At 39.2% G+C, this 17,517-nt stretch overlaps 1 protein-coding gene across 1 annotated transcript in view; it reads left to right on the top strand.

Annotated features, from left to right (window-relative positions):
- The first annotated feature begins 2,071 nt into the window (after positions 1–2,071).
- RORB (RAR related orphan receptor B) overlaps positions 2,072–17,517 on the top strand; it is a 210,976-nt gene continuing 195,530 nt past the window's right edge. Inside the window, exon 1 of the mRNA XM_005887847.3 lies at positions 2,072–2,661. Coding sequence (XP_005887909.3) covers positions 2,655–2,661 — 7 coding nt within the window. The 5' untranslated portion in view covers positions 2,072–2,654. The remainder of the gene's footprint in view (positions 2,662–17,517) is intronic.

Here is a 17,517-nt window from a genome sequence, read left to right as displayed (position 1 = left end):
ACATAAAATTAGAATGATGTAGTCACAATTTGTTTCTTGACTATTTTATATTCAGTAATTTTTAATGAAGCAACTAAATTAGGCATAACTTAGTTCTGCTTTAATGTAGTTATGATGAATATATTTTACTTGATTAAAAATGATAAAACTAGGGAGCCTTAAATATTATCTTAAAAGATTAACTACTGTGTCAATTACAAATCTAGGGGAAAGGTATCTATAAGGGAATAACTATTCTGAACAGTAACATCCTTTTGTTCATTTCATTTAATTAAAGACTCAATCAACTTTCACTCTTAATACTAAAATTTTCCTAAATTACACATTGGCTTGCAAATGGAAGGGCATATAGCAGGGCTGAGTTAATTTAACACTAGTGAAGATTCAGAAAGTAATCCATTTTTATTTAAAGGAGTCGGGGACTACTCAGCAGACTAGGGTGATTTATTTAACTAAATAATTGCCAAATTCTATGTTTCACTTTGTGTTACATGACATAAATAAATACTAGTAAAAATCAAATTATTCAGATATCTAAACAATGATGTGGCCTGCTCTTACCAACAGGTATGCTATAGAGTAGAAGCCTTAATGCCTTAAAATTGAGTAGATAAGGCAATTTTTTTTTCACCTCTGTGTCTTTTGGAGTGATTAATTAATCAAAGTATTTAAGAAATTCCCTGGTGGCTCAGCTGATAAAGAATCTGCCTGCAGTGCGGGAGAACCTGGGTTCCATCCCTGGGTTAGGAAGATGGCCTGGAGAAGGGAATGGCTATCCACCCAGTATTCTGGCCTGGAGAATTCCATGGTACAGTCCATGGGGTCGCAAAGAGTCCAAGAGGACTGAGTGACTTTCAGTTTCACTATGGGAAGTAGATGTGATCATCTGTTTAATATGCCCAAAGAGAGGAGAAAACTTGAAAAGGAACAGTTCTTCACCTGAAACTACTCCAACATACTCCAATAAAAAAAAAGAAAAAGAAAGAAAAGGAACAGTTTTGATATATATATATTAGATTTTTACCACAATACAAATAAGTGGTCATAGAGGACAATTTTTACCGAAGGAATACAACACCTACCTACGTTTAAGTGTCAGACCTCTCCAGACAAATGTCTTCTAGTAGCAACTAGAATAATTAGTTCCTCCCACCTAAAGCCCTGCGCCATCACTAGTAGCACCACACAATCAAACCTTGTAGCATCAACCTTTTACCTTACATCACTTAAGGTAGCCACACTGCTACCTGGGGCTCTTATCCTTGAGTCCTGTGGCCCAACGCTAGTTAAATAGCAACTACAAATGCTAATAAAATCAATTTCTTCGATAAAAGAAAGCACGAACATTTTGTAAAATTATTTTAAAAGGCAAAAGAGATCTCATTGTTTTGTTTATTTATTTATTTATTTATTTTTAGGACTGAGGCAGGAAGCATGTAAAAGATGGTTTTAAAGGAAGAGGAGGGCTACTTGCATGGGATTGCATTTTAGTTGTGCTCTAAGTGATGAAAGTTGACTCTTGCACTAAAACTGAAGCGTCCCGCCCTAGGAAACCACCGCCAGGCACACGGAGTTTACCGAAAATGGACTCTGCGAAGGGCAGCCATAAATTCAAAACTAACAATCCGGGGTTCACAAGAGAGGGAAGCAATCTGGGACCCAGAGAGCCCCGAGTCTCTCCCCTCCAAGGACTATGATAGTCAGTACCCGCTCCCTCCTCCTGGAGTGGGAAGTGAATGTCACCTGCAGATCTGCCCCCATCTATCGGCCCTTCTCCTCCCCCTCCACCCAGTTCGGACAGTCTCTACTGTCCAGTTCCAGCCCCGGCCGCCTTAGGCTCCAGTGTCCTAACCCCCTCCTCTCACCTCGCCTTCAAGCCGGTCTCCCGTGGTCCCAGCCCTTCCAAGAGATGCCGGGCGCTGATTGGCGGCGGCTCTGACAGGAGGCGGGGCCTGGAAGTCCCAGCCAAACCCGCCCTCGCGTATAAGCCCCTTCTCGACTCTCTCTCTCCATCTCTCTCCTCTCTCTTTCTCTCTCGCTCCCTTCCTCCCTGTAACTGAACAGTGAAAATTCACATTGTGGATCCGCTAACAGGCACAGATGTCATGTGAAAACGCACATGCTCTGCCATCCACACCGCCTTTCTTCCTTTTCTGTTTCCTTTTTTTCCCCTTGCTCCTTCTCCCTCTTCTTTGTAACTAACAAAACCACCACCAACTCCTGCTCCTGCTGCTGCCCTTCCTCCTCCTCCTCAGTCCAAGTGATCACAAAAGAAATCTTCTGAGCCGGAGGCGGTGGCGGTTTTTAAAAACCAAGCGCATTGAAGAGAAAGAAAAAAGAAAATAGCAAAACAAAACCCAGGCACCAACCAGCCAGCCAGCACGCACATTTTTTTTTCACCCTTCCTGAAAACAAACAACCAAACAACCATCAAAACAGTCACCACCACCATCATCATCAAAACTGTTAACACAGCAGCGGCGGCGGCAAACGTCACCCTTCGGCCACGGCATCCACCTAAAGGGATGGTTTTCTCGGCAGAGCAGCTCTTCACCGACTACCTTCTTCACTCGTGCTGAGCGGGATTTTTGGGCTCTCCGGGTTCGGGCTGGGAGCACCTTCATGACTACGCGGAGCGGGAGAGCGGCTACACCATGCGAGGTAAGCGAGCCCGCCGTGTCTCCCCGGTCCGGCCAACTCAAGCCAGATGGTAAACGGAGGGGGGTGGGGGGGCGCACCCAGCCGAAGAGGAAAGAGGTTGGCGGGGCGCAGTTCCTGAGTTCGCGTTCGCAGGTGGGCTGCAAACGGCCTGGGCATAGAAAGTTGTGGGAAGGTGTTGATGCCTCCCGGGAGTTCCGGAGGGACGCGGAAAGGCGCTTTTTGGAGAGTGGGACGACTCTAGTTGCTTCCTCCCGGTCCTTGACTTGTACTGTACCGTTTTGGGGTGTCACTCTAGGGTGCGGATGCCAGCGCGGGTTGGAGGGAGAGCCGGGAGAAAGATGCCTCTGGGCAGAAGCCGCTAACCGCGCCGGGTGCGCGGCGGTCGCCGGCCGGGTTGGGCTAACTGGGCGCAGGGGCAGGCGTCGGGACGGATACACACATTCTTCAGGTTACGAGGCCCCCAGCGTCCAGGTCAGCCGACGTGTCCCTTCGTAGGAGTGGTAGGCAGAGGGAGCAGTGTCGGGCTAGATACAGATTCCGGGATCGTCCCCTGCGCGCGTCCCTCGCGCGGGAGCTGCGCCCTGGCCAGGTCCGCGTGCCCGAGCCTGCGCCGCCCAAGGACGAGCACCATTCTGAAAAAGTTTTGCGCAGAAAGTTCCACAGGATAAAAGCCCGCGCTGCCCGCAGCGGGGAAGGCTCCTTTGTCAAAGGGCCGCTGCGGGAGGCGGTGCTGGGTGAACCTTGGGCAAGGACCCACGGCAGCGACTGCTGTGGCAGGTCCCCTGGGCGAGATGGCGGCTGTGGGGTGACGCGCCTGGGACAGGGGCAGAACACCTGCTCCGGCTGCACTTTGGGCTACCGGGACGGATGGCCTGACCTGCTTTAGGGAATCACTTTGTCTTCTCCCCTTCGGTGCCGGGACGTTCAGGTTTCCTGCCCGCTGTGCCCAGACCCACTTTGCTCCACTTTCTGCTTGGCCACTTCACTCTTTTCTCGGAGAGTGGGCCGGATGCCCGCGTGCCATGAGGATAAGTGCAAGTCTCTGAGCACCCGCCCCACACCCCCACCCCGGGTTTTCCTCCTAGCCATTCTGCCTTCTTTGCGACGGGGCGGTGGCGGCGGGGGTGGGGAAGCTCTCCTCTCTGCTTTCCTCTCTGCTTCGCCAGTCTCTCTGGGCCCCGGCAACGGAAAGTTGGAAACGGCCGATTCCAGACCTTCCTACCTCCCTGATCCCACGCGACAGGTGGGCTAGCCAAGACGAACTTGGGAGAGTTGGGCTACCAACACTCATCACCTTCCACTCGGCTGTGTTCACCTCTCACCCACACTTCCAGCACCTCTTTAGGAGCGTAGGGAGAGGGCAGCGGGCATGTTCCCCCCTGCTCCGCTGGATGTGAACCCCGAACCTGGACGCTAAGGCAGAAACTGGGTTTAGCCAGCTAGGCGCTGGGACGTGGCAGGAGAAGGAAGGAAGAAGAGGAACAGAGAGGCCGTCCAAGGAGCTGGGTGGGAGGGAGGTAGCTGAAGCTAAGGGGCAGGGACATCCTGGTGACACGGTCTTGATTGACCCACACACAAGTGGTGGGGCCGTTGAGCATGAGCTGGTTCCTGTTCAGTGTCCTGGTTGGGGGCTTCACTAACCAGATTCTTTCAAGAACCTATACTTAGGTAATTGGAGAGTGCAGAACCTTTAAGTAAGAGACATCCTAGTCTTCGTTTTCCTTTTTCTGTCCTGTCTCACCACCAACCTCTCTCCTTTCAGTTTCCCCTACTCCTCTCTGGGGCAGTGAGTTTGTCCAACTCTTACTTCTCTGCTTCCAATCAATACTGCTCCCATGGCTAGGTTCTTACATTCTGAATGAAGGCCTGAAACTACACACCCCCTCAACTCCAACAGGGCACTGGGACCTGGGGTGCAAAAGCCACTCACTCTCCCGTAAATTGTAGAGAAAAGTGTGGGACAAGAGTAGGCTGCAGCTTGATCACCCTGCTCCTGAAGGAGCATTTGCCAGTGACAGTCCAGATCCGCCAAGGTGCCCACTTGGGGGACTCAGGAAGTTTGAAGGTGCTGCCTCCTGGTCACCTTGAGAAAGCAGTGGAAGCCCACCTTCCCACCCCTAGTCCCAGAGGGCTCTAACTTAAGATGGCTCTCAAGGGGCCTTAGGGTATGTGCTGGAGAAAAATCAACCTTAAAATGTGGCGAAGTCCTCTCTACCTCCTGGACACTCCTTCGGTTACACTTTACTGTCTCTCCTCTGTCATCTCTGCGCACTTCCTACAGACTGTACCCTCCCACGTCGTCAGGGTTGATTGTTTTAAGGACTGAGAAGGGGCCAGGCTACTCAGAAGTCTTGTGGGAGTCACAGGCTGAACCTGAGTGTGAACTTGACAAGTGAGAGCGGAAACGAATCAACTTTCTTTTGTGCCTGGGCTACTTGGGGGAGGGGGCGGTTTTCGAACTCAGCTTTACAGTGTGCCCACTCCCTTTCCCCAAACACACCACAGAGCGCACGCTCAGACACGCGCGCGCGCACACACTCGTCCTCTGTCCGCAGTGGTCCCTGTCTGTGCCTCAGCCTCCTCTCCACGATTTGCATTTGGCAACTCTACTGAGTCAGGGCATTTGGCGCGATGCAAACTTGGTCCATGATCGAGTGATCGCCTTAGGGACCTACCCGGCAAACACACTCTGACCCCCAGCCTCCACCCCGCCCCCGCCCCCGCCCCCGCCAGTCTAGGAGAGTTAAGAGACTTTATCCTGAGGTTAGCTCTGGGGTAAGAAAGGGGTTAAGAGACGCTGATCTTTAGGTCATTGTCCTACCCCACAGATGAACAGAGTCCGGTCCCCAGCGCTGCGGCTTACTCTGGGCTGGCCTGGAGCGGAGAAGATTGTATTTGGTGGCGCACAAAGCCTTTCACCCTTTGTCTGCTAGAGGGTACCTACTACATGAGGTCTAGAGATGCTGCGTCCTAGATTGCATTACTGAAAAGGGTAACTTCTGAATGTGGAAGGGAGGACTTTTAATTGGGTCGGACCATAGGTGAGAAACAAGTGAGCCGAGGTGTGGATTTCAAGACTCCTTGCTGGGAAGCCTGCCAGCTGTTTATTACACAGGGGCACTGAAATGGTCGGATTTTTCAGCCCTGCCTCCGCAGAAAACCCTGCTTCCAAAAACAGGGGCACAGATGTCGTGGCAATCAATAGGTGATTCTGGCTCCCTGGGATTAGAAATCTGGTTTTACGCTTGTTGTAAGCAAGGATAGGGCTTGGCATTTCTAAAGTCTGGCTTTCAGCTATTATTTTCAGGTAGTTAATTTTTATAAACTGCTAACTTTAGAAAAAAGCAGCTTGCTCTCAGAAGTATGGCAATCCTTGGGAAGTCTGGAGCTCTGAATGTCCTGGCGGCCAGGCCTTTAAATTTCCTAGACTTGTTCTAGATCTTAATTTCTTCCAGAAATTCCAATTAAATATTTCTAACCAACATTCCACTTCCTACAAATAAAAAACATTGCTGGAAGGACATCTCTGTCAGTAGCCATTAGCAATTGTTCATTAAGTAATTATTACTAAACTGCCTTTATAATCCAAGAAAAGCAAACATTCAAACAGTTCAAAGAAAAATCCTAAAGCTATATTTCAAGTATTGTTGAAAACATATTTCACCAGAAAAAAAAATTTTTTTTCTTAGGTGGTTACATCTTGGGACTCTCTCCTTCCCCTACCCCCAACATCCTGAGTGAATTTATAGCAAGTATTTTGACATAGAGGTGCTTAACATCCTGGACTTCTGGAGTACATATTAGTACCTTTAAGGCTTTTAACTTTTCTATATTTTCAGATAATCAGAAATTGGAAACCAGGATGGAAATAGAAAGGAAGAACTTTGAGCAGCGGGCTTTATAAACATGGGGAATACAAGATTAAAACTCCTTTGTAGCCGTCATTTAAAACTCACAAGTCCTGGATTTTCCATCGACAGCAGTATAATTTGCTATACTGTTTATAAAACCCTTGAAGGATTTCTCACTTTATTATTAAAGTGGTTTATGTGCCGTTTTACTTTAACATAAAAACACATTTATTTTATACTCAAAAGAAATGTCCACATTTACTTATTTTGGTAACAATTTGTTAGACACTAAACTATTTACAACCTTAAAAGCAACTATTCTTGTGTATATGTAATGCAAATACATTGTATTTTAAATTTAAATGCTTCATACTCATGAAACTTAATTTTACAGCAACAAAAATTTTTCAACACCAAGAAAATATTAAGCTTCAGGGTTGGTCTTCATGAATATGGCATTCCAACTGTATAATAATATCTACTTCTTTTTCTAAAAGTAGCATTTACAGAAGTAGCACCAGGATTTTTAAATGGTTCAATACAGGAAATTTTCCTACATAAAAGACGAGTAAAACTTTTTTTCAGCTTTATGTGTGGTTTTTATACTTTTCATTATAGTCTTAAAAAGTAAAAGTGTGAATCACAATGCATTTACTAAATTTTTTTCATTGTGATGCATAATATACCTCTTATTTAAAGTACATGCTATAGCATCCAATTAATAAAGAGTTAAAAATTACTCTAGTAAATTATCAAGTTTTAAAATTCTATATATGCTGGTGTTCTAAAAATTTATAAATGAAGCAAGGTTTTAAATTGTGAACAATAACATCAATGCCACTGTCCCTTGGAGAAATATAAGCCTTGCAAATAATTACATGAAGAAATTCGAGAATTAATATCAAAGTTAAGGCCATCAAATTTTGGCCTGATTAAAACAAATTGAAGTTATGAATACATATATTATTAGTGCAAAAGTTATTAGAGACTGAGATGACTTAAATTATATATATATTTATCATTCTAGTATTATGATGAGAATTTCTGAAGACTAAATCATTTCTGTGTCTATTCCATAAAGACAAAAAAGGCTTTAAATTATATTGCCATTAATTTTATGTAATTGACATTAACAAAACATTTTATTGTAATGTTAAAATACACAGAAAAGTTAATATTAGGAATGGACATTTTACTTAATAATTAATATGAGGCTTTTTCAATCTTAGCTGTAGTTTCACTATTCCTCCCATTCTTAGATAATAAGGGACAGAAATTAAGTAGACCAATGAAATAAATCTTTTTTAATGTAATGAATAATGACGTTTGATAAAATGAGCACTCTACACATAAAGTATTATTCCTATAATTTTGTAATCATCTTCCAATTACAGCTTCTTGCAAATATTTATCTTACTTTGAATAGAATCTCTGACTTAACAGAATCCCTAGCAGATAATAGCAGTCTTTGGAGGCGTCTGTTGATACACACTGATACACAATATGTATATGTATGTGCCTATAACCACCCACTCAGACAAGAAGAATGAATATTTGAGAGAGAAAATCATTCTTATCTTTGCTTTCACAATCCAGACTTCCAAATTCAAACATATTTAGAGAAACAGAAACAACTTTTCAGAGCATTTGAAAAGGAGAAATGGATACATGTAGTACTTCAGTCGCATAGAAAAGAAACTGTTAATAGCGTTTATTTATAAATAATCTACACAAAACTCCATTGTACTACCTAATGACAATTAGAGAGAAAAGGAATCAAAGAATTTAGGACTGCCAAATAAATAAAATTTTCCCTCTCAAATTCAGCAACAAATTCATAGATAACAAGGCTTATGCCATGAATTTGAAGGATGTCTCCTTTGTAGCACAAGACAAAGGGAGCATAGAGGAATAAATATTGATTGAACTAATCATCTGATGAATAGAAAAGAGATTTACCAGTGCACCAATATAATAGCTATGTTAACTAGTTCTTTCATAGCGCATATGCTGCCCTTTCAACCTCTGACCCCATCCATTTCAATTTTTAATGAGGGAAACCACAGGTGTTATAATGGCATTTATAGAGAATCAAGCTAAATATAATAATCATGTGGTTAACTAATGGCATTGGGGAATGGGTTCTGAGAGAAAATATTGTGATCACAGAGTCACAAAATTATTACGTTGAATTGCAAGCCACTTAGAATTTTGGCCTGTTCTATCCACCTTTAAAATAATACATCTATGTGGCCATCAATATTTCAAGTCCTAGATTTGTTGTCTGCATAATAGGTGCAATTTCATTAATGGTTATTGGGGAGTTAAAAATAATATTCAGTGTATATTTTACCTACGGTGTATAATACCTTGCAGAAGTAAGCATTTAAAACCTTTAAAAATAACTTTTAGCAAGTACAGTATTTTATATTAAATGTAACATGCATTTTTCTTGGTTAGGGCTTATTTTGTAACTACTAGAAATAGAATTCACTTTATGATAATCATTACAATAGTATCTTAATTTTGTTTTAAAGTTACATTGGGATGTTCTTGGTTTAGGCATATTCTTACAAAGGTCAATATAAATGTTACCTTTTGCCAAAACATGCGACTAAAAACTTGTTCAAAAACATGTTCTTATGAAAGAACATATGTAATTGGCTTCAACTTAAGCGTGTTTCCCTTTGCATAGTAAATATTTTATTAACTAGCTGGATATGCTGACTTTGTAAATTACCTAACTAAAAAGGGTATTTATTGGTGTCATTTTTTTGTGTGTGTGATTAGTTGTCACATCTTGTGGTCCTGGGTTATATTTCTCAAATTCCGTGGATTTACAGACAGAAAAAGAAGGGCAAATAATCTGGTTGATTACTGACTTGTGTTTTTTTGTTACTATCCTGCTTATTACTTTGTATTCATGTGAACCCAATATCCTGGTACATATACGAAAGATCTGGAATATGAAAGATATGGAATGCTTAAAGAAAATTGTTACATAGATTTTATCTCATAGTAAAGCTTTTCTTCCAGTGAATATTGCAACAAGTTGACTTTAAATTATATTTTTAAAATTTTCCATATGACTGCCTGAAGAAGCATCCTTCTTTAAAGAGAGTTACACCACTACCTGCATTTCATTAGGTTTATGTTATAATCATGTGACAAAAGTAGATATAAAATACTTTAATATTGAATTAGAAGTATAAAAGGTACTCTCTGAATTTGGGCACAAAATTATCCTTTAAAAAAGAAACAACAAAAGCTTTTTTAAAAGGCCTTGGAATATAATCATTACTTAGCATGAAATAAATCAGTATTGCTGGCTGCAAAAAATGAAGAATATTATTTTCTTTTAATCTTCTGGCTAGTTTTTTAATATAATTTTTAAATACAAATTTCCTTAATTGGAACGAATTAATCTTAATTCACCCCTGTTCTGAAAACTTTGTCAAACTCATTGATCAGCTCATTTTTAAGAGTGCAAATTAAGATATCCACTTCAGTATTAAGACCATCTTCCTAAATGTTTCAGTTTTCAGTTTTAATTTTGAAAGGGACAGACTTAAAGATTTCATCTTCTACAAGCATATATATACTAATAGAAATGCATGTGACTCACATTCATTTATCTGTGATTTATTGAGCATCAACTCAAACAGAAGCACAAAATTGAGCCTGAGGATGCCTACGTGGATAAAACATAGACAACTGGTGAGGTTAAATCTATGATAAAGTGAGAGGAGAACAGAATACAGTTGGGATGCTATTAAAACACCCAAGTAGCTCTCACAGGGGAAGTGATATTTGAGATGGGCCTCTGAGGATGAATAGAAGTCTGTCCTTCGGTTAATTTGTTCATCATAAATGAGGTTGTTTCTTGTATTGTTAGTGTTATGTGAAATTTAGTTTATGGAAGTAGAACTGATCCAAAAAGAACATATCCTAATATAAAATAAGTAGTAGTATTGTTTCCAAGTAAAACTTTTATTACTAAAAGAATTTACAAGTGATGATTTAAAAAAGAAAGCTCTAAAGTAATTCTTAAATTACAAAAAGAAAATGTACAGAATTAGACAATATCACAGTGAAGAAGAATGTAACTTGCAAAATAAAAAAATTACAGTGCTCTTATACATTTGTTTTTGTAAGAAAAATTCTTGCCTTTGTAAAATAAAGAAATGTCTGGTAGATACTGAGTTTCATTTTCTTTACCGTTAAAGGCATTACCTTAAATACCTGGTGGCTCAGAGGGTAAAGCGTCTGCCTGCAATGCAGGAGACCCAGGTTTGATCCCTGGGTTGGGAAGATCCCTGGAGAAGGAGATGGCAACCCACTCCAGTACTCTTACTTGGAAAATTCCATGGACGGAGGAGGCTGGTAGGCTACAGTCCATGAGGTCACAAAGAGTCGGACATGACTAAGCAACTTCACTTAAATACCTGGCATTACCTGAAAATAGTGATATCTGCTCCAGAGAGTATCTTAGATTACTAGATATCAGAAAGAATAAAATCCACTGAAATAATAGGGTATGTTAGCAGTGTGTGAGGGCCATAGTGATAATCTTCAAACTTTTCCATTCCAGAAACTTGGATGTAAGATTGAACTCTGAAAATCAAACTGTAAAATCAACATAATAGTCTTGCTGACTTTTGAGTTATTCTATCCCTTAAGCATATTTCAAGAAGAATTCCTGGACTCCTAGGTAGCAACAGAAATGTGAGTATGAGACACAACTATTGGCCTTGTCCATCCTAGCACTGTCTGTCTATAGGTAAATTGCTGCTGGAGCTGAAAAAAAAGTATCCACTGCAATTCACAATTAGGCTCTTCATTTTGAAATGATAATTTGGCATTCCCGTATTATACATTAGCTCTTGTGAGCTTAGTTAACTTGAATCCTTGTACTAAGGTCTAATCTACTCTGAGACACTAGTGAGATCAAGTTTCTGAGCCTACAAAACTGAAAACCTGACTCTGGGCTGGAGAGAGTGCAGAAAAGTAAATGTCACCATTTGAGACTTTCAGGCAGCCAAACCACCACTCTTGGTCATAAACCTCCACATTAGCATAAACTTCATCTTCAAATTTCTACAAGTCATACATTTTCATTCTTGAAAAATAGATACATTTTAAGTGCTGATTATTAATCGGAATGTATTAGATTAAGGGATGTTTTTTTGTTGTTGCAGCGTACCCTGATAATATAATGGCTATTGTGCTTTATGTCATGGAACTGGAAAAATTCAGGAAGTGACTCCCCATTTTTTTGAGGATTTTCTGAAAAGGTGAAAGGTTGGAAGAGAGGGCACAGAATGGCCCCTCTAACTTTAAGGAGTTTTGATTAATCAGTTATTAAACAAAGCAACTTGTTTTCTGGACACTCCTTCCCTCACTTATTGTACTTTCTCTGGTGCTTATCTATGGTGTCACATGTTATGTGACAATGGACATATACGCCACTTCATATTATGCCTGTGCCAATGTGCTTTTCTGGGTGGTAAATGTTGATCAAACCTTTGGCAAAGAATGGTTTATATAAATGTTATATGAAATCTGAATCTAGATTTTTTTTTACTCTGGTTTTAATGGAAATATGCGTAGTACAAGTAAACATTAAATCACTATTTTGATCTTGCCCTTAAAAAGACTCTTTAAAGACAATCTTGTCATATAGAATCAGAATATGTTCTTGTTTGTAATTGATTCTGAGGATATGAAGTTCCAACAGTAGTATTATTTTTATTTGCCTGAATAGTGTAATCAAAATAATAAAAACTAGTTATTTATCAAAGCACATTTAGAATATGTTTAATTTCACCTGTACAAGGAATGGCTGGCAAAAGTGCTTCATACAGATTCCATAACACTGGATTAGCATAAAAGCCCACGTTCCAAGTTGCCCAGCAAAAGTTTCATTACAGAGCTTAAGCCAGAATGAACACTCGAATCACAGTTTACCACCCAGTGGCTGCTGGCTGCTAGATTTCAGAATCAAACAATAACACATCAGTTTAAAGAACTTAGGCATGTTCAGTTTCTAATGAATAGTTGCCTACCATTATCATTGTCAGGTCAAATAATATAATTATTACACATGGTATTTCCTATTAACTTGTACATGAATTGTGCCTGGCACCTAGCAAAGGAATTACATTTTTTTTTTTTTTAAGAAGAAACCTTGTTCCAAATTTCCACAGTTGTTGAATATGAGCAAATGCCACACAGTCTGGTTGAAGAGAGGAACATTTGTTCAGGAAAACACATTAAGGTGCAGTGCTTCTTGACAATAATTTAAATAAATATTTTGGATAAATTTATATAGAAATTTTTAGGATCCTAATCTATTCAGTTTGCTCTAAACTTAAATTTAAAACAAACAGCCCACCAATGTTCTGTTTTTTTTTTTTTTTAAATGCTGGCTACTTTTAAAAGGCAATTCTAAGCACTTTCACCGTTGCATGTATATTTTCATTCCTGTCATTAAAAACAAACAAAAAAGCTAAGTACTAAAGGAACAGGGCTTTTGGAGTATCTTTCTGAAGACAGTTCAGAAATACCAATAATAAAGAATGCTAATGAGGTAACATTAATACCTTTTCAATTGTGTTTTGATTTTATTTTGTTTTATTTACTAATCTTACTAAAAGTCAGTCTGGCTGCCACTCATGTCAGAATAAATTAAAATTTATTTTATCAGTTTTAGATGTTCTTTTGCATTTAAATAAATTAATTCTGATTTTTTTCCACTGAAATTTCATTAATGATTTCCAAAAAATTATCTAACAAGGTTGACATGAATGGTAATCTAGAGTCAAAAGAGGACTTTCTTTTATCTTATCATATATATATACATATCATATCATATACAATGACCAAAAAGTAAAAGAAAGTATGTGACGAAGTTGTAGTTGACACTGTCTATAGCAGGTCAAATTTAAATGTGATTCAACAAATCCCAATTATTGAGTACTTACAATGTATAACAACCCATTCCTTCGAAGATAACAGTCTCAGACCCAACAAAAGTGGTTTTCTTTTAAAATTCCTAAAGAATTCCTTCAATAGTCTTTTGAATTTCTCAAATGTCCAGTGTTGACTATACCTCTTTTTTGTAAATATGAAAATATATGATTTGTCCATAATTATTTGTTAAGAGAAGTTGAGACCAGAATTTGACTTCAATCAAGGGCTTTCGACTCTGAGTCCGGTTCTGTTTTCATTACTCTACGCTTTCTCTTTTAGGCTGTGCTGTGCTATTTTCTACCATCTCTGTATCCACAGCAGACATCACTAATCAATCACAGCATTAATACTTGCTAAGTCCAGATGCAACCTGTACTACCATTTGACCAGTATTGGCCCTCAAAATAAAACTTGTACCAGATCTCTCATGAGTATTTTGGCCATATAAGTAATACATAATAGTGTAGTAAAACTTTATATTTCATCCAATCACAAGATCCTCTTGGGTAAACCATAGCTCTCCACAGGTTTCACTCCTAAAATAATGATCATGGCATTTACCAATCTCAGGAAAAATTAAATTAAGTATTATGGAAACAGGCTTTTCTGGTATCTCCATGGTAAAGAACCCGCCTACCAACGTAGGAGATGCAGGTTCGATCCTCGGGTGCGGAAAACCCCCTGAAGAAGGAATGGCCACCCACTCCAGCATTCCTGCCTAGGAAATCCCACGGACAGAGGAGTCTGACGGGCTAAAGTCCATGGGATCACAAAAGAATCAGACAGGACTTAGTGACTAAACAACAACAACAATAATAATTACGGAAACATCTACAGATTCTAAATAGAAACTGTCCAGTAAAAATAATAACAAAGTCAAATTACATACAGTAAGATTTTGTGAATATAACTATTCCCTCACAGATTCTAAAATTTAATTTCATTCATTTAAATATGTCTTATTTGTCAGAGATTTCTAATTTTTAGTGAAATCACATGTTTATAGATTTTCCTCCACTAAGATCCTAACCTAGCTGCATTTACTTTAAGAAAAACAATTTTATGGGAAGTAGCTATAAATCCTGTTGATGTCAAAATATGAAATTCCTCTTCAGTAATCAACATGCGTTCGCCTAATAGTTTATAATGCTAATTCATTAATTTGTCCCTCAGCTTGTCAATTCTCTCCTCTGGTTTTTATGTTTCTTAAGAGGAGGGTTATCTGTCTTTGGCCGTAAGCATTTCAAGTAAAGGAATGGGTTGAAGTGTTGAGCATACCACCATTTACCTGAGTTTAATTAATTTTGATTGATTGATTGACTGGGATTGAAAGTCTCATCAATATACCATTTATATCAAGGGCCTGTTATCATCCTATCCAACTCTCTATTTTGCACAAGCATAAAATATTTTCTTAAGGAAAAAAATCTTGACAACATTAAGAGGTTGCCATGTCTAATTGTGCCCAGCAATATAAAGAAAAAACCAATTAAATTTGACATTAATTCTGAATAAATGCAAAGCTCTGCTCATCTTTAACAATAAGGCAATTTAATGTGTTTTGCATTTTGGCTGTGTTTTGCATTTTGGCTGAAGCATAATATTCCTTACATCAAGCTATCATTTATATGATTGATTTTTTATGCTTTCACATTAAGTTCATTCACATTTTTTAAAAGCACATTTATTAGTGCACTGTTATTGATTTTTCAGGCCTCTTTCGTGTGAACTGTGCTATGCAAACATAGCTTGAAACACCAACCCTACCCTGTCATTTATTCTCCAGGACTTGAATTGATCTTATTATATAATGGTCCTGACTCCCACAATTCAACTACATTTGACCACAGATACTATTAGAAAGAAGATGGACTGCATATGAATCCATGCTATGTGGTCTTCATCTTACATTTAGTGTCTAGTATGTTTAATAATATCACATTGGGAAAAATGTAGGTTTATCTGATGATTCTCCTTTTTTTACCTCATATAAAAATACCTTCTGTGCTTACTCTGTCTTTTAGAAACAGTGGAATATTTCTTCATACTCATTAATTCTGTCAGTCCTGGCACTGTAGCTGAACTTAAGGAAAATTCTGAAAACATTTAAAAAAGGGATTTCATAAACCTGAAGAAGCTGACAGATGCAGTCTCATTGCTTTACAAATGTAATTGCAGGTAAAATGTATACTACTATCTTGCCTGTGTTTAATGCTCTATAGTTCTCAGCAAGAGTCTGTAGGCACCGTCTGCATGCTGCACACAGCATCCTGTGAGATATGCAGGACAGGACTAAATAGGAATGTGCCCTGGGTAGCTAAGCCAAAGGAAACCCAAAGTGATAAATGAAGTACCTTTTTTAACAGTTTAAAAATGCAGTTTTAACACCTTAAAAAAGTCCCCCAAATGTAAACAACTGTTTTATTAAAAGAAGAAATAAAAATGGCTTAATAAACAATTAGAAAGAAAAAGCTCAACTTCACTTATTAAATAATTAAAACAATATTAGTAGCATCTTCACCTGTCAAATTGTGGAGGGTGTGATGAATTGGATATAAATGCCTACTACATACTCTGTAGTTGGTGTTTATATTCATATTGGCTCAGTACAATCTTTGAGCCTAAACACTTAAAAATGAGCATACTCTTGGGCCCAGTAATTCATCATCTGGGAATCTCTCCAAAGGAAGTAAAGTGTCAAAAGAATTCGTTCCTCAAGTCTTATACCTAAAGATTTGTTATAGCATCATTACGATATTTTCAACCATATAGGGAAGCTTTGCTATAATGCTCTTTAGAGCACACTTTCATTTAGTAGGTACTTACTATAATACTAATATGTAGCCACTGTGATTAGCCTGGAGAAAGAAATGGCAACCCACTCCAGTATTCTTGCCTGGAAAATCTCATGGGCAGAGGAGCCATGGGGTAACAAAGAGTCAGACACAACTCAGCGATTGAGTACAGCTGCCATGTAGCTAATACCCTTCACTAGTATTAAATGTTTATATGTATTGGACAATGTGTTTTAGGTTCTAGAGAGAAAATAGTGAGCAAGGAAGACATCATCCCTGACTTCACTAAACCTGAAAACAAATAAAAAGTGAAAATGCAAAACTGTATATATTACATGATCCAAACTATATAAAATGCACAAAAAAGACACTGAAGCAAACATATAAAAATATTAAAAGTTACTTTGTGATATTAAGGTATCAGGTAATTATTTTCTTTTTTTTTTCTGTACTTTCAAAAATTTCCACACATTCTCTGTAGGTTAGTCTGTAGATAAGTGTCACAGTGACTGTGCAATTACTCTGGCATAGTAATAAGGCTACCATTTGTCTATGCTTCACTGTATTTTAGCTCAGCCATTTGCCTGAGGTCAGCTCATATGATAATAGGGTTAAGGTTGAAAGTTTAATAGCTCACTACAAAAATTAACTTATTTAATATTTTCACAACTGTTCACTCATTCATCACCAAGCATTTATTAAGGACCTATTATGCATCAAGCACTCTCGTAAGTGTCAAAAATACACGAGTGACTAGAATTCAGTCCCATCCTCTGAAGATCCTTAGAGTCTAGTCTTTTTGAAAGTCACATGCTATAATTTACAATAAGTACTAGAAATAATAATAATAATATACAGCTAAAAAACTTTCTCCATCACTGGAAATGAAGGGTCTTGCCTTATTAAATGCTTATAAAGAGTTGGTTAACATTGTTTTTTGTCTCTGAAGGCTATTATTAATGTGAGAAATTAATAATAAGTCTATTACTAATGTGAGAGGAGCCCCCCAGGCTCTTCTGTCCATGGGATTGTCCAGGCAAGAATACTGGAGCAGGTTGCCATGTCCTCCTGTAGGGGATCTTCCCAACCCAGGGATCAAACCCAGGTCTCCCACATTGCAGGCAGATTCTGTATTGTATGAGCTAGTGCTGCTGCTGCTCCTACTAAGTCGCTTCAGTGGTGTCCGACTCTGTGTGACCCCATAGACAGCAGCCCACCAGGCTGCCCCGCCCCTGGGA

Source organism: Bos mutus, chromosome 8, assembly GCF_027580195.1.
Source record: "Bos mutus isolate GX-2022 chromosome 8, NWIPB_WYAK_1.1, whole genome shotgun sequence".
Classification (NCBI taxonomy): Eukaryota; Metazoa; Chordata; class Mammalia; order Artiodactyla; family Bovidae; genus Bos; species Bos mutus.
Note: the sequence above shows the minus strand (reverse complement) of the source record. Positions and strands in the feature narration are given on the sequence as shown.